The 24,432-nt window shown below is 41.8% G+C and overlaps 1 protein-coding gene across 1 annotated transcript in view; it reads right to left on the reverse strand.

Annotated features, from left to right (window-relative positions):
• Positions 1–4,761: 4,761 nt before the first annotated feature.
• Positions 4,762–24,432, reverse strand: part of SUGP1 (SURP and G-patch domain containing 1) — a 197,269-nt gene continuing 177,598 nt past the window's right edge. The window contains exon 14 of the mRNA XM_053702919.1: positions 4,762–4,985. Within this exon, the coding sequence (XP_053558894.1) occupies positions 4,959–4,985 (27 nt within the window). The 3' untranslated portion in view covers positions 4,762–4,958. The remainder of the gene's footprint in view (positions 4,986–24,432) is intronic.

Below are 24,432 nucleotides of genomic sequence, written 5' to 3' on the forward strand. Positions count from 1 at the left end.
CTTTTCTGACTGAGAATCATCCTGCGACATACTTTTAGTAGCTAAAATATGTTCCTTACAATTTATTGACCTTTCAGTGCATGAGGGACACATTCTAAGTGGAGGTTCCACAATGGCTTCTAAACATATTGAACATTGACTTTCCTCAATGTCAGACATGTTGAACAGGCTAATACTGACTACAAACAAGCATGAAAACACTTTATTTAGTGAAAAAAATAATCTTAAAAAACGGTACTGCGCCTTTAAGAGAAAAAACATGCACCAAATTTTTCAAAATTTTGTATGTAGACACAATATAGGTAGTTAAGATTGCCCCACAAAAAAAATTAACATTTAACCTCTTAATTTGCAAACCGGATCGAAAATAGGCGGAGATCCAGAAAAAAAACACCCTCAGCACCTTGCCACAGCCCTGCTGTGGCCCTAACTGCCCTCAGGGATCGAAAATGTGGGGTAAAAGCTTTGATTTGGCCCAAAACATACACCAGGGCCCTCAGGAGTTAGAGCTTGCTGCGAAAAACTAACTGCGCATCTGAGGCGCGAAAATAGGCCCCCGCCCATCTCACTCGATGTCTCCACAGCCTCAAAGAACCACACCAGAGCGGTTATAACTAGCCATGTGGGTTCTGAGACCCAAAAGTTAAGCCATGTGTGCCCTCAATAAAGTTGCCCAAAACGTTATTGCCCACAAAAACGTTAAAGCACTCCCAAATCAAAAAAACTTTGCTCACAAACATTTGCAATTCAGTGTCAACCATACTTGTAATTGGACCCATATGCAAGCTAAGTAATGCCATTCTTTTTAGTTCTAGGATTACTGCTTACCCTTACCCTCCTGGGTAAAATGTCAGCCTTTCTGAAATACACAGTCTCTCCAGAAAAATATGACTGAACATACCTCACTGCTGCATAGCATGAAACTGTTCCTCACACTAAAGTTTCCTGTACTCCTCAGCCTCTGTGGGAACAGCAATGAATCTTAGTTATAAATGCTAAGATCATCATCCTCCAGGCAGCAGTCTTCATCCATCTGCTGCCTGAGTAAATAGTACACACCGGTACCATTTAAAATAAACTCTTGCTTGAAGAAATTAAAAACTAATATTTTATCACCTCTTTCACTTTACCCTTCCTAGTACTAAGAGTAGGCAAAGAGAATGACTGGGGGTGGAGCTAAGGGAGGAGCTATATAGACAGCTCTGCTGTGGTGCTCTTTGCCACTTCCTGTTAGCAGGAGGATAATATCCCACAAGTAAAGGATGAATCCGTGGACTCGTCTTACCTTTATAGAAGAAATGGCGTTCCTTTATACTGTCATCAATCATGCCCATCACTATGGAAACAACAACTGTGATCAGCTGGAGACTAGAATATCCAGCATGCCCTTATGCACTATTACTCCTATTGTGCCAACAACATTAAAGAACAAACTGGTTCAGTCAGCTGGTGACTGTGACATCCAGCCTGCCTTACATGCACTATTGTTTTGGGAGAGCCACCCTGATTGTGAGATACCCAATTTGGGATATTTAATTTCTCCTTTTGAATATATAGTCTACATTATGAGGTGTCCTTTTGTGTTTTATTTCCACTGATCATCTGAGAACCTTCTGAAAATGAGGAGCAGAGCTCTGATATGAGCTAAATACCAGAAACACATTTAAAGAAACAGTACCTCACTTGTACTGTAAAAGTGTAAAATTGCCCAAAAGTGTCTAAATCTGTATGTAGTGTTATCTGGTGTATGTAATTGTCCCATGCTGTGTGAATCATGTGTACATGTTCATGCTAATACCCTGTGGGCTATGTGAGTGCATGTACTAACTTACCTGTCAGCACTAATTCTACCATGCTTACAAAGGTGCAGGGGACCTGCTTTAAGTAGAAAAGCCCACAAGTCACAAACTCCCACAGGAGATTTACTATTATTGCCAATGTACTCCTTTACACCCCTCTGTCCTATTTCCGGTTCTCTGAGGGGGTATCGGGTCTCACATCACTATGAGAACCCCTTTAATTTGATGTGTAGACCAGCACTTCAATTTTCACCATCCTCCTTGCTGGAGGCAAAAAAATGACTAAAGAATCATGGGCTGATAAATCCAGTAACGCTTTTAAAGCATTGTAGGAAAATATACACATAACTGTCCCTTTAAGGAACAATTGATCAGTGACTGATAAGTAGAGCTCCCACTGCTTTATTAGTGACACCTCAAAACATAATAAAAAAAAAATATTTGAGGGGGGGAGCCTACAGCTGTTACGGTAGGACGTGTATGTGAAGAGCTCCTGGACTTAATCAGCCTTTCTAGAAGTATTTTCTACATTTCATTTACTTTTTCTCTGACATGATAAGCTACAACACTTTATCTAACTAGAGAGGAGTCTGAGAGTGGCTAACATAAAACTGACCTGCCTATGCTCCTCAGCTAACCCCACGGAGACCAGCCACAAGGTCGAGAGGCCTCACTTGTGAGCCTGGTTGTCTGTGTTGTTGGGGCTGCCACGTTTATACCCCCCAGGACCCTGGATTATCAAACCAGTTCAGTTGTAACTGGCCAATTATATATCCTTTACAATCATTTGCGGCAAGACCGTATTGACAAGCGACATGGAAATCACTGCAGTAACCATTATGGAACTCACTAAAATCGTAGACCTCCATCAAGCAGCACTTATGGGATTTCTAACAGAAGCCTTTGATTCTCTCCGTATGGCTGCAAACCAGGCGAGTAATAGAGCCATGCTCAATATAGTGCCCCATGTGAGAAAAGGTGACGCCTGGTCCCAGAACCTATGGATACCCGCAAAACTCTAAAAGCAACCAGTAGATAATGAGGTCACGGACCTGGAACTCGGCCGGTCAGAGTTGCTGCTACATTGTGAGGACACAGCCTTAACACCCCTCGAAGATGGAGAACAAAGTACCAGATCAGCTAACACTCGGGGGAAAGACCTTGGGGAGACAATTGACCTACCCACGCGATTGCAGACAGAAGCGAGTAAATCTTCACTCCTCTGCGTGGTTTATTTTACCACCTGTCGGATCATGTTGTTATTCCGCTGGATTATACACTCTTCCTCACGCTGATTCAGGCGCTGGAGACGGTGACTGTATCAGCTTACAGGGAATCTTCACCGTTTCTACTACTGTCAAAGGGAGTCTGAGAGGCATCGGCCCCCCTACAGTGTCTATGGGACTGGATACCCGAATAGGGACAGTGAGAAAAAAGCCTTAGCCTGCGGAAGTGCCTTTGCTGCTCTCCCTAAATCACAGTTCAATACAAGTCCTCACTTCTATAAAGACCGGAGTGAGCTAATAACTTTTTGGACTCACCAAAGCATAGCTCTCTTGGAGCTCGGGTTTCAGTTTAATGGACTACTAGCGGAAACGGACTAAACCTTTCTCAGAGAACTGTTTCATGCTTAAGATTGCTGCAGAGGCAAATTTATAAACGCCATAAATACTTTACAGTATATTTAGGGGTTTTTTTAGTATGAAGATGACACATCCGAGACATAAATATATGATTAAGAAGAGTCATACTCTTAACACTGCCAGTCTTCCAACCTCCATACAATAGCTATGTCTCTGTTTATGCTATACATTTGAATATAACATTGTCAGACATATAGGCTGGTATGCTGTCTGCGGCCGGGACGGCAAATTTTAGCCTTTCAAGATATGCAAGACCGACTTTTTTTTGGTATTATATGCAAACACATATCTCTCTTTCAGGCACCTGAGATACTGTTTGTACCAACATAGCCTATTATTACTGAACTAGAGGCCAGCATATATTTTGGGTCTATCACATGAGTCCTAGGGCGCCCCCACATTTCTATATACTAAAGCAGGGCTCCTCTACAGAAGACTTAATATATTTATTTTAGCTCTCTCAACACCTACGTGCGCATGTTTAAATTTGATTATGCCTCCATAGGTTATACTTACCCCATATAGAATGCATTTAATTTGGTAGTATACGGACACGACTACATAACATTGTCTCTTATTAGTACTATGCATTAGTGCTATGCAAAGGTTAGGCAGTAGAAAACCGAATAATATTATAATGTGGACCCTCTATGCTACACCCAATAGCGGGGTATCTTTTACAAGCGGAAAGGTGGATGGTATTAAATGGGTACTGACACTGGCTTATATATTTAGTGGTATTGTGATTTCACACTTATAAGTTGCTATTATTCCCAAAATTTAGTTTATAACACACTACATGTTCAGTTGTTGGCTATAGCTTCTATAATGGTCTATAATGTGTGACTACTAGTTTATTCTACAATTAAATATAGAAAACAAAATAAGGTTTATTAGGTAGGACCCAAGAGTGGCCCCTTTTTGTTTAAGATCACCCTCTGTAACGTTGAATATCCTATATTATCATGAGGTCCAAAAGTGGCCTTAGCTCTTATTTGGAGGGTATATAGCTTAAACTTTCATTACCAATGTCCTTGAAAATTGACATGTTAACATGTTATGATTATCTTGTTTGGTTTATGTTGTGGATTCACTTTGACATATCATTTCTTTATGGTTTCTGTCGACATACTTTTTGTATATGCCTTGAATTATAACTCAATAAAAAAAATAAAAAAAAAATTACGTCCCTTTATAATAATTTTACATACAGGTGTAAAAGAAAAGAAAATAGGTCAAATGCATCAACATACTTTTTAGGTAAAACTTAGGGTGTCAAAAATTCTATGGGGGAGATATTACAAAAACACAAAAACAAAAAGAGTTAAAAAGATATTTATTAAAGTGGCATGAAGCTGCACAACTTAATGGGTTATGAATTTAATTTCTAAGGGTGAACATATCTAGCATTCCTGATAAAAATGGACTAGATCAATGCCTGTTGCCAGCGACGACACCAATTCATTATGGAGGTTGACAAGTCTTCTGATGAAATCATAGATCAATGGTAAAACCTTTAGTAATACGGACGTCTTGGGTTGTTCTGTAAACAAAGAGTCATATGGTTACAACAGAATTAGAAAATAAATGTCAAAATACAAAGCATATTTACTTCACAGCATTAACATTTCAGGAGGAACAGAAGTGACTTGTATTGTCAAAAGGCTGACCTTTGTTAGTAACATGATTTGTGGAACCAATCTGGTACACTAACTTCTTCTAGCTATGGCAACTCCCTGCCTATCTGTAGTTGAATGCAGCTTGCAAGACATTAGGAATTAGTGATCAATGCTAATTTGAATGGAATTTTATTTTAAAGCACCTATTACATTCAACTTCCTTTTGTGCTAAGGGATACTTGCTTATAGTGTTCTGTAAAATATATTTAACTGTTTGATTTGCAGTATTGGAGATTCCATGAGATATCAACTTTCCCTTAGGTGCAACACTCAATCTGAAACACGGTGCACTCGCCAACTGAATAAAAACAAAATTTAAATTGTTAAGCACAACTAAAGTAGCAGAGTTACTGCTCACCGTGCTATAGTTTTTTCACCTGTGCCTGCAGTTGTCTTCAAAGTCATTCTTCATTTTAACCCCTTACAATTATCAGTTAGCAAAGCTCTGCATCTTCACACTGGGCGCCGCCATCTTAGAGTTTATATTTGTTATATAACTTTAAAACTGTGCAAAAAAACTACAAAATATTAACACTTCCAATTTTTATTATGTGAGCTAAACTGAAGTACAAGATACAGCTGTCAAAAAGCCAGTAACATTACAGATCTGTGAAAATGCCCTGCTTCAGTCACATGATGCCACAATACACGAGTTACAAGATGGCGGCGCCCAGTATAAAATGCAGAGCTTTAGCAGCTGGATTCTGTAATGAGAGTATAAGAGAGAGCTACAGGTACAGGAGGAAATACAATAGTATGATGAGTAGTAACCATTCTAGTGTAGTTGTACCTAGTAGTTTAATGTCCCTTTAAAATTCCCTTTACTGTCAATTTCCATTTATTAGCTCAGTACACTATACTGCACTAACGAAGAAAGTGTAGCCCTTTAAAGGGACAGTTAACACCTTGTAACTTTTTTCCTGGAGTCTTATAATAGATGAACATAGCAGATTCTGAATGCTATTAGAACAGATAAACACCTTGTGTGCTGTCATTGTTTTTTTTTTTATTATCAAACTTCACCCACCACATTCCTTATTTGGTAGAGACAAGACTTGACACTGTCACTGGGTTAACAAAATCTCAATTGTTTGGCATCAGCAGAAAAGATGAACTGCAAATTAGGTGGAGATATGTGGCAAGGTTAGGTTTGTGGAGTCTGCCATGTGCTCTTAGTTTTTAGGACTGGAAAATCCTTAATTTTAACACTTACATTTCAGGAAATGGGCAAATAAAACAAAGAAAGAGTATTGCAAAGTTGTTTTACTATTCATAATCAAGTAATTAATTTATGTTACAATCTCAAACTGTTCACTATCACTTTAAAAGGGGACTGGACCGAAAAGCACAGCCTGATAATTCCACCGTTTCAGGTGACTATATTTAATACTCCTCCCCTTTTTATAATATACCATTATTTGTTAAAAAGAAGAATGGAGGGTTACTTAGGGGAACTATATGTAAGTTAGTTTAACCCCTTAATGACCGAGGACGTGCAGGGTACGTCCTCAGAAAAAAGGCAGTTAATGCCTGAGAACGTACCCTGCACGTCCTCGGTGTGGAAAGCAGCTGGAAGCGATCCTGCTCGCTTCCAGCTGCTTTCCGGTTATTGCAGTGATGCCTCGATATGGAGGCATCCTGCAATAACCTTAGATGGCCATCCGATGCAGAGAGAGCCACTCTGTGGCCCTCTCTGCACCGGACATCGATGGCCGGTATCGTTGGTGGGTGGGAGCCGGTGTGGGAGGTGGGTGGCGGCCATCGATGGCCCTGGTCATGTGGAGGGGGGCGGGATCGTGGGCGTGCAAGTCCGGGCGCACGCGGGGGCGCGCGCATGTGCACGAGGGGGCGCGCGCCGGGGCAGGGACTGGGTGGGGACCGCTGCACTACAGAAAAAAATGTGTCCCAAAATAAAAGTGGGACCAGTAATTTTTTTAAAAAAACCTTATTCGTTATTTAGGTGGTGGGGGTTGGTCCGTGGGGGGGGGGGGGGGGGGAAGCTACACTACAGAAAAAATAAAAAAAATAAAAAAGAAACATTTGATTGTGCAAAATGGGTACTGGCAGACAGCTGCCAGTACCCAAGATGGCCCCCAATAAGGCAGAGGGGGAGGCTTAGAGAGCTGTTTTGGGGGGGGGATCAGGGAGGTTGGGGGCTAAGGGGGGATCCTAAACACAGCATATGTAAATATGCTTTTTTTTTTTTTTTTTTTCTTTAAAAAAAAAAAAAATCTTTTATTTTAGTACTGGCAGACTTTCTGCCAGTACTTAAGATGGCGGGGACACTAGTGGGGTGGGGGAGGGAAGGGAGCTGTTTGGGAGGGATCAGGGGGTGGGATGTGTCAGGTGGGAGGCTGAACTCTACACTAAAGCTAAAATTAACCCTGCAAGCTCCCTACACACTACCTAATTAACCCCTTCACTGCTAGCCATAATACACGTGTGATGCGCAGCAGCATTTAGCGACTTTCTAATTACCAAAAAGCAACGCCAAAGTCATATATGTCTGCTATTTCTGAACAAAGGGCATCCCAGAGAAGCATTTACAACCATTTGTGCCATAATTGCACAAGCTGTTTGTAAATAATTTCAGTGAGAAACCTAAAATTGTGAAAAAATTAACGTTTTTTTTAATTTGATCGCATTTGGCGGTGAAATGGTGGCATGAAATATACCAAAATGGGCCTATATCAATACTTGGGGTTGTCTACTACACTACACTAAAGCTAAAATTAACCCTAGAAGCTCCCTACATGCTCCCTAATTAACCCCTTCACTGCTGGGCATAATACGCGTATTTTGCGCAGGGGCATTTAGCAGCCTTCTAATTACCAAAAAGCAAAGCCAAAGCCATATATGTCTGCTATTTCTGAACAAAGGGGATCCCAGAGAAGCATTTACAACCATTTATGCTATAATTGCATAAGTTGTTTGTAAATAATTTCAGTGAGAAACCTAAAGTTTGTGAAAATATTTGTGAAAAAGTGAAAAAAAATTTTTATTTGATCGCATTTGGCGGTGAAATGGTGGCATGAAATATACCAAAATGGGCCTAGATCAATACTTTGGGATGTCTTCTAAAAAAAAACATAATTTATGCTTACCTGATAAATTCCTTTCTTCTGTTGTGTGATCAGTCCACGGGTCATCATTACTTCTGGGATATTATCTGCTCCCCTACAGGAAGTGCAAGAGGATTCACCCAGCAGAGTTGCTATATAGCTCCTCCCCTCTACGTCACCTCCAGTCATTCGACCAAAGACCAACGAGAAAGGAGAAACCAAGGGTGTAGTGGTGACTGAATTATAATTTAAAAAATATGTACCTGCCTTAAAAAACAGGGCGGGCCGTGGACTGATCACACAACAGAAGAAAGGAATTTATCAGGTAAGCATAAATTATGTTTTCTTCTGTTATGTGTGATCAGTCCACGGGTCATCATTACTTCTGGGATACCAATACCAAAGCAAAAGTACACGGATGACGGGAGGGATAGGCAGGCTCATTATACAGAAGGAACCACTGCCTGAAGAACCTTTCTCCCAAAAATAGCCTCCGAAGAAGCAAAAGTGTCAAATTTGTAAAATTTGGAAAAAGTATGAAGCGAAGACCAAGTTGCAGCCTTGCAAATCTGTTCAACAGAGGCCTCATTCTTAAAGGCCCAAGTGGAAGCCACAGCTCTAGTGGAATGAGCTGTAATTCTTTCAGGAGGCTGCTGTCCAGCAGTCTCATAGGCTAAACGTATTATGCTACGAAGCCAAAAAGAGAGAGAGGTAGCAGAAGCTTTTTGACCTCTCCTCTGTCCAGAATAAACGACAAACAGGGAAGAAGTTTGGCGAAAATCTTTAGTTGCCTGCAAGTAGAACTTGAGGGCACGAACTACATCCAGATTGTGTAGAAGACGTTCCTTCTTTGAAGAAGGATTTGGACACAAGGATGGAACAACAATCTCTTGATTGATATTCCTGTTAGTGACTACCTTAGGTAAGAACCCAGGTTTAGTACGCAGAACTACCTTGTCTGAGTGAAAGATCAGATAAGGAGAATCACAATGTAGGGCTGATAACTCAGAGACTCTTCGAGCCGAGGAAATAGCCATTAAAAATAGAACTTTCCAAGATAACAATTTTATATCAATGGAATGAAGGGGTTCAAACGGAACACCCTGTAAAACGTTAAGAACTAAGTTTAAACTCCATGGCGGAGCAACAGTTTTAAACACAGGCTTGATCCTAGTTAAAGCCTGACAAAAGGCCTGGATGTCTGAATTTTCTGACAGACGCCTGTGTAACAAGATGGACAGAGCTGAGATCTGTCCCTTTAATGAGCTAGCCGATAAACCCTTTTCTAAACCTTCTTGTAGAAAAGACAATATCCTAGGAATCCTAACCTTACTCCAGGAGTAATCTTTGGATTCACACCAGTATAGGTATTTACGCCATATTTTATGGTAAATCTTTCTGGTAACAGGCTTCCTAGCCTGTATCAGGGTATCAATAACCGACTCAGAAAAACCACGTTTTGATAAAATCAAGCGTTCAATTTCCAAGCAGTCAGCTTCAGAGAAGTTAGACTTTGATGATTGAATGGACCCTGAATCAGAAGGTCCTGTCTTAGAGGTAGAGACCAAGGCGGACAGGATGACATGTCCACTAGATCTGCATACCAAGTCCTGCGCGGCCATGCAGGCGCTATTAGAATCACTGATGCTCTCTCCTGTTTGATTTTGGCAATCAATCGAGGAAGCAGTGGGAAGGGTGGAAATACATAAGCCATCCTGAAGTTCCAAGGTGCTGTCAAAGCATCTATCAGAACCGCTCCCGGATCCCTGGATCTGGATCCGTAGCGAGGAAGTTTGGCGTTCTGGCGAGACGCCATGAGATCTATCTCTGGTTTGCCCCAACGTTGAAGTATTTGGGCAAAGACCTCCGGATGAAGTTCCCACTCCCCCGGATGAAGAGTCTGGCGACTCAAGAAATCCGCCTCCCAGTTCTCCACTCCCGGGATGTGGATTGCTGACAGGTGGCAAGAGTGAGACTCTGCCCAGCGAAATATCTTTGCTACCTCTATCATTGCTAGGGAGCTTCTTGTCCCTCCTTGATGGTTGATGTAAGCTACAGTCGTGATGTTGTCCGACTGAAACCTGATGAACCCCCGAGTCTTTAACTGGGGCCAAGATAGAAGGGCATTGAGAACTGCTCTCAATTCCAGAATGTTTATTGGCAGGAGACTTTCCTCCTGACTCCATTGTCCCTGAGCCTTCAGAGAATTCCAGACAGCGCCCCAACCTAGAAGGCTGGCGTCTGTTGTTACAATTGTCCAGTCCGGCCTGCTGAACGGCATCCCCCTGGACAGATGTGGCGGAGAAAGCCACCATAGAAGAGAGTTTCTGGTCTCTTGATCCAGATTCAGAGTGGGGGACAAATCTGAGTAATCCCCATTCCACTGACTCAGCATGCACAATTGCAGCGGTCTGAGATGTAGGCGTGCAAAGGGAACTATGTCCATTGCTGCTACCATTAAGCCGATCACCTCCATGCATTGAGCTACTGACGGGAGTTGAATGGAATGAAGGACACGGCATGCATTTAGAAGCTTTGTTAATCTGTCTTCTGTCAGATAAATCCTCATTTCTACAGAATCTATAAGAGTCCCCAAGAATGGAACTCTTGTGAGAGGAAAGAGAGAACTCTTCTTTTCGTTTACTTTCCATCCATGCGACCTTAGAAATGCCAGAACTAACTCTGTATGAGACTTGGCAGTTTGAAAGCTTGAAGCTTGTATCAGAATGTCGTCTAGGTACGGAGCTACCGAAATTCCTCGCGGTCTTAGTACCGCCAGAAGGGCACCCAGAACCTTTGTAAAGATTCTTGGAGCCGTAGCCAATCCGAATGGAAGGGCTACAAACTGGTAATGCCTGTTTAAGAAGGCAAACCTTAGATACCGGTAATGATCTTTGTGAATCGGTATGTGAAGGTAAGCATCCTTTAAATCCACTGTGGTCATGTACTGACCCTCTTGGATCATGGGTAAGATTGTCCGAATAGTTTCCATTTTGAACGATGGAACTCTTAGGAATTTGTTTAGGATCTTTAAATCCAAGATTGGCCTGAAAATTCCCTCTTTTTTGGGAACCACAAACAGGTTTGAGTAAAACCCTTGTCCTTGTTCCGACCGCGGAACCGGATGGATCACTCCCATTAATAATAGATCTTGTACACAGCGTAGAAACGCGTCCTTCTTTATTTGGTTTGTTGACAACCTTGACAGATGAAATCTCCCTTTTGGGGGAGAGAATTTGAAGTCTAGAAGGTATCCCTGAGATATGATCTCTAGCGCCCAGGGATCCTGGACATCTCTTGCCCAAGCCTGGGCGAAGAGAGAGAGTCTGCCCCCCACTAGATCCGGTCCCGGATCGGGGGCCCTCGGTTCATGCTGTCTTTGAGGCAGCAGCAGGTTTACTGGCCTGCTTGCCCTTGTTCCAGGACTGGTTAGGCTTCCAGCCTTGTCTGTAACGAGCAACAGTTCCTCCCTGTTTTGGTGCAGTGGAGGTTGGCGCTGCTCCTGCTTTGAAATTCCGAAAGGGACGAAAATTAGACTGTCTAGCCTTAGCTTTGGCTTTGTCTTGAGGTAGAGCGTGGCCCTTACCTCCTGTAATGTCAGCAATAATTTCTTTCAAACCGGGCCCAAATAAAGTTTGCCCCATGAAAGGTATTTATTAAGTAATTTGGACTTAGAAGTTACATCAGCCGACCAGGATTTTAGCCACAGCGCCCTGCGTGCCTGAATGGCGAATCCTGAATTCTTAGCCGTAAGTTTGGTTAAATGTACTACGGCCTCCGAAATGAATGAATTAGCTAGTTTAAGGACTCTAAGCCTGTCCGTAATGTCGTCCAGCGTAGCTGAACTAAGGTTCTCTTCTAGAGACTCAATCCAAAATGCTGCCGCAGCCGTGATCGGCGCGATGCATGCAAGGGGTTGTAATATAAAACCTTGTTGAACAAACATTTTCTTAAGGTAACCCTCTAATTTTTTATCCATAGGATCTGAAAAAGCACAGCTATCCTCCACCGGGATAGTGGTACGCTTAGCTAAAGTAGAAACTGCTCCCTCCACCTTAGGGACCGTTTGCCATAAGTCCCGTGTGGTGGCGTCTATTGGAAACATCTTTCTAAATATTGGAGGGGGTGAGAACGGCACACCGGGTCTGTCCCACTCCTTAGTAACAATTTCAGTTAATCTCTTAGGTATAGGAAAAACGTCAGTACTCGCCGGTACCGCAAAGTATTTATCCAACCTACACATTTTCTCTGGTATTGCAACAGCGTTACAATCGTTGAGAGCTGCTAAGACCTCCCCTAGTAATACACGGAGGTTTTCCAATTTAAACTTAAAATTTGAAATATCTGAATCCAATCTGTTTGGATCAGAACCGTCACCTACAGAATGAAGCTCTCCGTCCTCATGCTCTGCAAGCTGTGACGCAGTATCAGACATGGCCCTAGAATTATCAGCGCACTCTGTTCTCACCCCAGAGTGATCACGCTTGCCTCTTAGTTCTGGTAATTTAGCCAAAACTTCAGTCATAACAGTAGCCATATCTTGTAATGTTATCTGTAATGGCTGCCCAGATGTACTAGGCGCCATAATATCACGCACCTCCCGGGCGGGAGATGCAGGTACTGACACGTGAGGCGAGTTAGTCGGCATAACTCTCCCCTCGCTGTTTGGTGAAATTTGTTCAATTTGTACAGATTGGCTTTTATTTAAGGTAGCATCAATACAGCTAGTACATAAATTTCTATTGGGCTCCACCTTGGCATTGGAACAAATGACACAGGTATCTTCCTCTGAATCAGACATGTTTAACACACTAGCAATAAACATGCAACTCGGTTACAATTTTATTTAATAAAAACGTACTGTGCCTCAAAAGCACTAAACGATTAAATGACAGTTGAAATAATGAACTGAAAAACAGTTATAGCATCACTCTTAACAAACAACACAACTTTTTAGCAAAGGTTTGTTCCCATTAGTAAAATAACACTAATTAAATTTTAAACATAAAAATTACAGAGCAACGTTTTAAATCACAGTCACTATTAAATCTCACAGCTCTGCTGAGAGAATCTACTTCCCTTCAAAGAAGTTTGAAGACCCCTGAGTTCTGTCAGAGATGAACCGGATCATGCAGAAAATATAAGTGTAACTGACTGAAAATTTTTTGATGCGTAGCAAAGAGCGCCAAAAAACGGCCCCTCCCCCTCACACACAGCAGTGAGAGAGAAACGAAACTGTCATAATCAAAACAAGCAGACTGCCAAGTGGAAAAAATAATGCCCAAATATTTATTCACTCAGTACCTCAGAAATGCAAACGATTCTACATTCCAGCAAAAACGTTTAACATGAATTAAATACCTATTAAAAGGTTTAATGTACTTTTACAGAGTAATTCCGGTGAAATACCATCCCCAGAATACTGAAGTGTAGAGTATACATACATGTCATTATATCGGTATAGCAGGATTTTCTCATCAATTCCATTCAGAAAATAAAAACTGCTACATACCTCAATGCAGATTCAACTGCCCGCTGTCCCCTGATCTGAAGCTTTTACCTCCCTCAGATGGCCGAGAAACAGCAATATGATCTTAACTACTCCGGTTAAAATCATAATAAAAAACTCTGGTAGATTCTTCTTCAAACTCTGCCAGAGAAGTAATAACACGCTCCGGTGCTATTGTAAAATAACAAACTTTTGATTGAAGTTATAAAAACTAAGTATAATCACCATAGTCCTCTCACACCTCCTATCTAGTCTTTGGGTGCAAGAGAATGACTGGAGGTGACGTAGAGGGGAGGAGCTATATAGCAACTCTGCTGGGTGAATCCTCTTGCACTTCCTGTAGGGGAGCAGATAATATCCCAGAAGTAATGATGACCCGTGGACTGATCACACATAACAGAAGAAAATATATACATGTCAATGGATATTCAGGGATTCCTGAAAGATATTAGTGTTCCAATGTAACTAGCGCTAATTTTGAAAAAAAGTGGTTTGGAAATAGCAAAGTGCTACTTGTATTTATGGCCCTATAACTTGCAAAAAAAGCAAAGAACATGTAAACATTGGGTATTTCTAAACTCAGGACAAAATTTAGAAACTATTTAGCATGGGTGTTTTTTGGTGGTTGTAGATGTGTAACAGATTTTGGGGGTCAAAGTTAGAAAAAATGTGTTTTTTTTCCATTTTTTCCTCATATTTTATAATGTTTTTTATAGTAAATTATAAGATATGATGAAAATTATGGTATCTTTTGAAAGTCAATTTAATGGCGAGAAAAACGGTATATAATATGTGTGGGTACAGTAAATGAGTAAGAGGAAAATTACAGCTAAACACAAACACCGCAAAAATGTAAAAATAGCCTTGGTCCCAAACGGACAGAAAACAGAATTTATGTTTACCTGATAAATTACTTTCTCCAACGGTGTGTCCGGTCCACGGCGTCATCCTTACTTGTGGGATATTCTCTTCCCCAGTCATTCGACCGACGTAAAGGAGGAATATTTGCATAGGAGAAATCATATGATACCGTGGTGACTGTAGTTAAAGAAAATAAATTATCAGACCTGATTAAAAAACCAGGGCGGGCCGTGGACCGGACACACCGTTGGAGAAAGTAATTTATCAGGTAAACATAAATTCTGTTTTCTCCAACATAGGTGTGTCCGGTCCACGGCGTCATCCTTACTTGTGGGAACCAATACCAAAGCTTTAGGACACGGATGAAGGGAGGGAGCAAATCAGGTCACCTAGATGGAAGGCACCACGGCTTGCAAAACCTTTCTCCCAAAAATAGCCTCAGAAGAAGCAAAAGTATCAAATTTGTAAAATTTAGTAAAAGTGTGCAGTGAAGACCAAGTCGCTGTCTTACATATCTGATCAACAGAAGCCTCGTTCTTGAAGGCCCATGTGGAAGCCACAGCCCTAGTGGAATGAGCTGTGATTCTTTCAGGAGGCTGCCGTCCGGCAGTCTCGTAAGCCAATCTGATGATGCTTTTAAGCCAAAAAGAGAGAGAGGTAGAAGTTGCTTTTTGACCTCTCCTTTTACCAGAATAAACAACAAACAAGGAAGATGTTTGTCTAACATCCTTTGTAGCATCTAAATAGAATTTTAGAGCACCAACTACATCCAAATTGTGCAACAAACGTTCCTTCTTTGAAACTGGATTCGGACACAAAGAAGGCACGACTATCTCCTGGTTAATGTTTTTGTTAGAAACAACTTTCGGAAGAAAACCAGGTTTAGTACGCAAAACCACCTTATCTGCATGGAACACCAGATAAGGAGGAGAACACTGCAGAGCAGATAACTCTGAAACTCTTCTAGCAGAAGAAATTGCAACCAAAAACAAAACTTTCCAAGATAATAACTTAATATCAACGGAATGTAAGGGTTCAAACGGAACCCCCTGAAGAACTGAAAGAACTAAATTGAGACTCCAAGGAGGAGTCAAAGGTTTGTAAACAGGCTTGATTCTAACCAGAGCCTGAACAAAGGCTTGAACATCTGGCACAGCTGCCAGCTTTTTGTGAAGTAACACAGATAAGGCAGAAATCTGTCCCTTCAAAGAACTTGCAGATAATCCTTTCTCCAAACCTTCTTGAAGAAAGGATAGAATCTTAGGAATTTTTATCTTGTCCCAAGGGAATCCTTTAGATTCACACCAACAGATATATTTTTTCCATATTTTGTGGTAGATTTTTCTAGTTACAGGCTTTCTGGCCTGAACAAGGGTATCAATGACAGAATCTGAGAACCCTTGCTTTGATAAGATCAAGCGTTCAATCTCCAAGCAGTCAGTTGGAGTGAGACTAGATTCGGATGTTCGAACGGACCTTGAACAAGAAGGTCTCGTCTCAAAGGTAGCTTCCATGGTGGAGCCGATGACATAGTCACCAGGTCTGCATACCAAGTCCTGCGTGGCCACGCAGGAGCTATCAAGATCACCGATGCCCTCTCCTGATTGATCCTGGCTACCAGCCTGGGGATGAGAGGAAACAGCGGGAATACATAAGCTAGTTTGAAGGTCCAAGGTGCTACTAGTGCATCTACTAGAGTCGCCTTGGGATCCCTGGATCTGGACCCGTAGCAAGGAACCTTGAAGTTCTGACGAGAGGCCATCAGATCCATGTCTGGAATGCCCCACAATTGAGTAATTTGGGCAAAGATTTCCGGATGGAGTTCCCACTCCCCCGGATGAAATGTCTGACGACTCAGAAAATCCGCTTCCCAATTTTCCACTCCTGGGATGTGGATTGCAGACAAGTGGCAGGAGTGAGTCTCCGCCCATTGAATGATTTTGGTCACTTCTTCCATCGCCAGGGAACTCCTTGTTCCCCCCTGATGGTTGATGTACGCAACAGTCGTCATGTTGTCTGATTGAAACCGTATGAATTTGGCCTTTGCTAGCTGAGGCCAAGCCTTGAGAGCATTGAATATCGCTCTCAGTTCCAGAATATTTATCGGGAGAAGAGATTCTTCCCGAGACCAAAGACCCTGAGCTTTCAGGGGTCCCCAGACCGCGCCCCAGCCCACCAGACTGGCGTCGGTCGTGACAATGACCCACTCTGGTCAGCGGAAGCTCATCCCCTGTGACAGGTTGTCCAGGGACAGCCACCAACGGAGTGAATCTCTGGTCCTCTGATCTACTTGTATCGTCGGAGACAAGTCTGTATAATCCCCATTCCACTGACTGAGCATGCACAGTTGTAATGGTCTTAGATGAATTCGCGCAAAAGGAACTATGTCCATTGCCGCTACCATCAAACCTATTACTTCCATGCACTGCGCTATGGAAGGAAGAGGAACAGAATGAAGTATTTGACAAGAGTTTAGAAGTTTTGATTTTCTGGCCTCTGTCAGAAAAATCCTCATTTCTAAGGAGTCTATTATTGTTCCCAAGAAGGGAACCCTTGTTGACGGAGATAGAGAACTTTTTTCTACGTTCACTTTCCACCCGTGAGATCTGAGAAAGGCCAGGACAATGTCCGTGTGAGCCTTTGCTTGTGGAAGGGACGACGCTTGAATCAGTATGTCGTCCAAGTAAGGTACTACTGCAATGCCCCTTGGTCTTAGCACCGCTAGAAGGGACCCTAGTACCTTTGTGAAAATTCTTGGAGCAGTGGCTAATCCGAACGGAAGTGCCACAAACTGGTAATGCTTGTCCAGAAATGCGAACCTTAGGAACCGATGATGTTCCTTGTGGATAGGAATATGTAGATACGCATCCTTTAAATCCACCGTGGTCATGAATTGACCTTCCTGGATGGAAGGAAGAATTGTTCGAATGGTTTCCATTTTGAACGATGGAACCTTGAGAAACTTGTTTAGGATCTTGAGATCTAAGATTGGTCTGAATGTTCCCTCTTTTTTGGGAACTACGAACAGATTGGAGTAGAACCCCATCCCTTGTTCTCCTAATGGAACAGGATGAATCACTCCCATTTTTAACAGGTCTTCTACACAATGTAAGAATGCCTGTTTTTTTATGTGGTCTGAAGACAATTGAGACCTGTGGAACCTCCCCCTTGGGGGAAGCCCCTTGAATTCCAGAAGATAACCTTGGGAGACTATTTCTAGTGCCCAAGGATCCAGAACATCTCTTGCCCAAGCCTGAGCGAAGAGAGTCTGCCCCCCACCAGATCCGGTCCCGGATCGGGGGCCAACATCTCATGCTGTCTTGGTAGCAGTGGCAGGTTTCTTGGCCTGCTTACCTTTGTTCCAGCCTTGCATTGGCCTCCAGGCTGGCTTGGCTTGAGAAGTATTACCCTCTTGCTTAGAGGACGTAGCACTTGGGGCTGGTCCGTTTCTGCGAAAGGGACGAAAATTAGGTTTATTTTTGGCCTTGAAAGACCTATCCTGAGGAAGGGCGTGGCCCTTGCCCCCAGTGATATCAGAAATAATCTCTTTCAAGTCAGGGCCAAACAGCGTTTTCCCCTTGAAAGGAATGTTAAGCAATTTGGTCTTGGAAGACGCATCCGCTGACCAAGATTTTAGCCAAAGCGCTCTGCGCGCCACAATAGCAAACCCAGAATTTTTCGCCGCTAATCTAGCCAATTGCAAAGTGGCGTCTAGGGTGAAAGAGTTAGCCAATTTGAGAGCATGAATTCTGTCCAAAATCTCCTCATAAGAAGAATCTTTATTGAGCGCCTTTTCTAGTTCATCGAACCAGAAACACGCTGCTGTAGTGACAGGAACAATGCATGAAATTGGTTGTAGAAGGTAACCTTGCTGAACAAACATCTTTTTAAGCAAACCCTCTAATTTTTTATCCATAGGATCTTTGAAAGCACAACTATCTTCTATGGGTATAGTGGTGCGTTTGTTTAGAGTAGAAACCGCCCCCTCGACCTTGGGGACTGTCTGCCATAAGTCCTTTCTGGGGTCGACCATAGGAAACAATATCTTAAATATAGGGGGAGGGACGAAAGGTATGCCGGGCCTTTCCCATTCTTTATTTACAATGTCCGCCACCCGCTTGGGTATAGGAAAAGCTTCGGGGGGCCCCGGGACTTCTAGGAACTTGTCCATTTTACATAATTTCTCTGGAATGACCAAATTCTCACAATCATCCAGAGTAGATAACACCTCCTTAAGCAGGGCGCGGAGATGTTCCAATTTAAATTTAAATGTAATCACATCAGGTTCAGCTTGTTGAGAAATTTTCCCTGAATCTGAAATTTCTCCCTCAGACAAAACCTCCCTGGCCCCCTCAGACTGTAGGGGCACTTCAGAACCAATATCATCAGCGTCCTCATGCTCTTCAGTATTTTCTAAAACAGAGCAGTCGCGCTTTCGCTGATAAGTGGGCATTTTGGCTAAAATGTTTTTGATAGAATTATCCATTACAGCCGTTAATTGTTGCATAGTAAGGAGTATTGGCGCACTAGATGTACTAGGGGCCTCCTGTGTGGGCAAGACTGGTGTAGACGAAGGAGGGGATGATGCAGTACCATGCTTACTCCCCTCACTTGAGGAATCATCTTGGGCATCATTTTCTCTAAATTTTGTGTCACATAAATCACATCTATTTAAATGAGAAGGAACCTTGGCTTCCCCACATACAGAACACAGTCTATCTGGTAGTTCAGACATGTTAAACAGGCATAAACTTGATAACAAAGTACAAAAAACGTTTTAAAATAAAACCGTTACTGTCACTTTAAATTTTAAACTGAACACACTTTATTACTGTAAATGTGAAAAAGTATGAAGGAATTGTTCAAAATTCACCAAAATTTCACCACAGTGTCTTAAAGCCTTAAAAGTATTGCACACCAAATTTGAAAGCTTTAACTCTTAAAATAACGGAACCGGAGCCGTTTTTATAATTAACCCCTTTACAGTCCCTGGTATCTGCTTTGCTGAGACCCAACCAAGCCCAAAGGGGAATACGATACCAAATGACGCCTTCAGAAAGTCTTTTCTATGTATCAGAGCTCCTCACACATGCATCTGCATGTCATGCTTCCCAAAAACAAGTGCGCAATAGAGGCGCGAAAATGAGGCTCTGCCTATGATTAGGGAAAGCCCCTAGAGAATAAGGTGTCCAATACAGTGCCTGCCGGTTATTTTACATAATTCCCAAGAATAAAATAATTCCTCAAAGCTATGAAGTATAAAATATGCTTATATATCAATCGTTTTAGCCCAGAAAATGTCTACAGTCTTGAAAGCCCTTGTGAAGCCCTTTTTTTCTTATGTAATAAAAATGGCTTACCGGATCCCATAGGGAAAATGACAGCTTCCAGCATTACATCGTCTTGTTAGAAATGTGTCATACCTCAAGCAGCAAAAGTCTGCTCACTGTTTCCCCCAACTGAAGTTAATTCCTCTCAACAGTCCTGTGTGGAAACAGCCATCGATTTTAGTAACGGTTGCTAAAATCATTTTCCTCTTACAAACAGAAATCTTCATCTCTTTTCTGTTTCAGAGTAAATAGTACATACCAGCACTATTTTAAAATAACAAACTCTTGATTGAATAATAAAAACTACAGTTAAACACCAAAAAACTCTAAGCCATCTCCGTGGAGATGTTGCCTGTACAACGGCAAAGAGAATGACTGGGGAAGGCGGAGCCTAGGAGGGATCATGTGACCAGCTTTGCTGGGCTCTTTGCCATTTCCTGTTGGGGAAGAGAATATCCCACAAGTAAGGATGACGCCGTGGACCGGACACACCTATGTTGGAGAAAATGGAAAAGTGCTGCGGTCATTAAGGGGTTAAAGGGACAGTCAAGCCAAAAAAAAAAACTTTCATGATTTAAATAAGGCATGTAATTTTAAACAACTTCCCAATTTACTTTTATCACCAATTTTGTTTTATTCTCTTGGTATTCTTAGTTGAAAGCTAAACCTAGGACGTTCATATGCTACTTTCTTAGACCTTGAAGACTGCCTCTAATATGAATGCATTTTGACAAACTAGAGGTCATTAAAGCATGTGTTTCATGTAGATAACATTGAGCTCATGCAAGTGAAGTGACCTAGGAGTGAGCACTGATTGGCTAAAATGCAAGTCTGTCAAAAGAACTTAAATAAGGGGGCAGTCAGCAGAAGCTTAAATACAAGGTAATTACAAAGATAAAACATGTATTATTAGAACTGTGTTGGTTATGCAAAACTGGGGAATGGGTAATAAAGGGATTATCTTTCTTTTTAAACAACAAAAATTCTGGTGTTGACTGTCCCTTTAAGTAGGATTTATTTTCTACTTAGTTTGGCGCAATAATAATAGCACGTCCTAATGAATAAATACCAAAGCTCAATAATATAAGCATAGGCTAAACAAGGCGAATACTCAAAACCAGCAAATTATGCCACAGAGTATACTATATGAAGAATCCAATACAAAATTCAGACTTTTTTTCAGTAAAATTTTGTTTCAGCAGCTTCAGGAACATCGACTTTATAGAGCCTAAGAAATGTGCGACAACTCAACAACTCATGCAGGTCTTTAGAAGAGAGATCTGTTTCAGTTGGCCAATAAATTGAGATTGTCTTTGTAGAATAAGCCAGAAGCACTTGCAAGAAAAGTTGTCTGCATTGCTTGATAGGTAAAAGGGACAGTCTAGTATAAATTAAACTTTCATTATTCAGATAGGACTTTTAATTTTAATCAACTTTCCAATTTACTTTTATCATCAAATTAGCTTTTTTCTCTTGGTATTCTTAGTTTAAACTAAACCTAGGTAGGCTCATATGCTAATTTCTAAGCCTTTGAGGGCTGCCTCTTATCACATGCTTTTTAAATCTCTTTTCAACACAAAGAGACAGAAAGTACACGTGGGCCATATAGATAACACTGTGTTCAGGCACAGGGGGTTATTTAAGATCTAGCACAATGCAATGCTAAATTTAAGACAATAGATAATAAACAGTCACAGTCATGTGATCAGGGGGCTAGAAGAAGGTTCCTAGATACAAGGTAATCACAGAGGTAAAAAGTATATTAATATAACTGTGTTGGTTGTGCAAAACTGGGGAATGGATAATAAAGGGATTATCTATCTTTTAAAACAATAATTCTATGGTAGACTGTCCCTTTAAGATGATGCAGAGAACAATGGACTAGGAAACAGTTTTTGCTTGGATACACCCTATGTGATATTCTTGCAAATAAGTAGAATGTCTGTTTTCTTCCAATCTTTTGTTCTGTTATATATGAAGAAGGTGAACTTTCTAAGATGTAATGCTCATTCATCAGCTTTTTAGCAGGACCTAAAGAAAGAAGACAGAAGCCTTCAAAAGGCATACAACTTAGATGTCAAGTAAGAATGTCTGTAAAAGGCTACTTGATTGGCTGAAGTACGAGCCAAAAGTAGGACTCTCTTCATAGTGATGTTCCAAATGGATGCTTCCCGCAAAGGCTCAAAAACAGAAGTTATCATTGAGGTTCAAAAGATTTACGTCTTGCTGAAAGAGGTCATCAGATTCTAGTAATAGCTGAAAAAGTAGAAGCTTCAGAGAACTGGACTACAATAACTATATATATATATATATATATATATATATATATATATATATATATATATATATATATATATATATATATATATATATATATATATACACACACACACATATACATACATACACATACACGCACCTGGTATTTCGGGGCTGGACTGACCTTACTTGGCAGGATCAGACTGATATACTTCAGGAAAGTTTTTTTTCTGTGAAAAGCACACTGGTCTAAAAGAGGCTGCTTCCGGGTGGTAAATCGCCATAGAACAAGCCACTGAGCTGTTGTTCGTTCCTGGTAGAGCGCTTCTCTCTTTGTATGCAAATTATTATGACCCTGGGGAAGTCTCCCTATGGGTGATGGGGGAAACCAGACGTGGACTCCTTGCCCAGTGTGCTTAGAGGAATGTGGCTGCACCTCACTGACGAGGCCCATAGGAGGCCAAAACGATCGTCTGGGGTTGTCATGTTCCTTGTTCAGAGGAGAATTGCCTGGTATTTCGGGGCTGGACTGACCTTACTTGGCAGGATCAGACTGATATACTTGAGGAAAGTTTTCTTCTGTGAAAAGCACACTGGTCTAAAAGAGGCTGCTTCTGGGTGGTAAATCGCCATAGAACAAGCCACTGAGCTGTTGTTCGTTCCTGGTAGAGCGCTTCTCTCTTTGTATGCAAATTATTATGACCCTGGGGAAGTCTCCCTATGGGTGATGGGGGAAACCAGACGTGGACTCCTTGCCCAGTGTGCTTAGAGGAATGTGGCTGCACCTCACTGACGAGGCCCATAGGAGGCCGAAACGATCGTCTGGGGTTGTCATGTTCCTTGTTCAGAGGAGAATTGCCTGGTATTTCGGGGCTGGACTGACCTTACTTGGCAGGATCAGACTGATATACTTCAGGAAAGTTTTCTTCTGTGAAAAGCACACTGGTCTAAAAGAGGCTGCTTCCGGGTGGTAAATCGCCATAGAACAAGCCACTGAGCTGTTGTTCGTTCCTGGTAGAGCGCTTCTCTCTTTGTATGCAATATATATATATATATATATATATATATATATATATATATATATATATATATATATATATATATATATATATATATACACACACACACACACATACATACAGGGAGTGCAGAATTATTAGGCAAATGAGTATTTTTACCACATCATCCTCTTTATGCATGTTGTCTTACTCCAAGCTGTATAGGCTCGAAAGCCTACTACCAATTAAGCATATTAGGTGATGTGCATCTCTGTAATGAGAAGGGGTGTGGTCTAATGACATCAACACCCTATATCAGGTGTGCATAATTATTAGGCAACTTCCTTTCCTTTGGCAAAATGGGTCAAAAGAAGGACTTGACAGGCTCAGAAAAGTCAAAAATAGTGAGATATCTTGCAGAGGGATGCAGCACTCTTAAAATTGCAAAGCTTCTGAAGCGTGATCATCGAACAATCAAGCGTTTCATTCAAAATAGTCAACAGGGTCGCAAGAAGCGTGTGGAAAAACCAAGGCGCAAAATAACTGCCCATGAACTGAGAAAAGTCAAGCGTGCAGCTGCCAAGATGCCACTTGCCACCAGTTTGGCCATATTTCAGAGCTGCAACATCACTGGAGTGCCCAAAAGCACAAGGTGTGCAATACTCAGAGACATGGCCAAGGTAAGAAAGGCTGAAAGACGACCACCACTGAACAAGACACACAAGCTGAAACGTCAAGACTGGGCCAAGAAATATCTCAAGACTGATTTTTCTAAGGTTTTATGGACTGATGAAATGAGAGTGAGTCTTGATGGGCCAGATGGATGGGCCCGTGGCTGGATTGGTAAAGGGCAGAGAGCTCCAGTCCGACTCAGACGCCAGCAAGGTGGAGGTGGAGTACTGGTTTGGGCTGGTATCATCAAAGATGAGCTTGTGGGGCCTTTTCGGGTTGAGGATGGAGTCAAGCTCAACTCCCAGTCCTACTGCCAGTTTCTGGAAGACACCTTCTTCAAGCAGTGGTACAGGAAGAAGTCTGCATCCTTCAAGAAAAACATGATTTTCATGCAGGACAATGCTCCATCACACGCATCCAAGTACTCCACAGCGTGGCTGGCAAGAAAGGGTATAAAAGAAGAAAATCTAATGACATGGCCTCCTTGTTCACCTGATCTGAACCCCATTGAGAACCTGTGGTCCATCAACAAATGTGAGATTTACAAGGAGGGAAAACAGTACACCTCTCTGAACAGTGTCTGGGAGGCTGTGATTGCTGCTGAACGCAATGTTGAAGGT

This window comes from Bombina bombina, chromosome 2 (assembly GCF_027579735.1).
Source record: "Bombina bombina isolate aBomBom1 chromosome 2, aBomBom1.pri, whole genome shotgun sequence".
Lineage (NCBI taxonomy): Eukaryota > Metazoa > Chordata > Amphibia > Anura > Bombinatoridae > Bombina > Bombina bombina.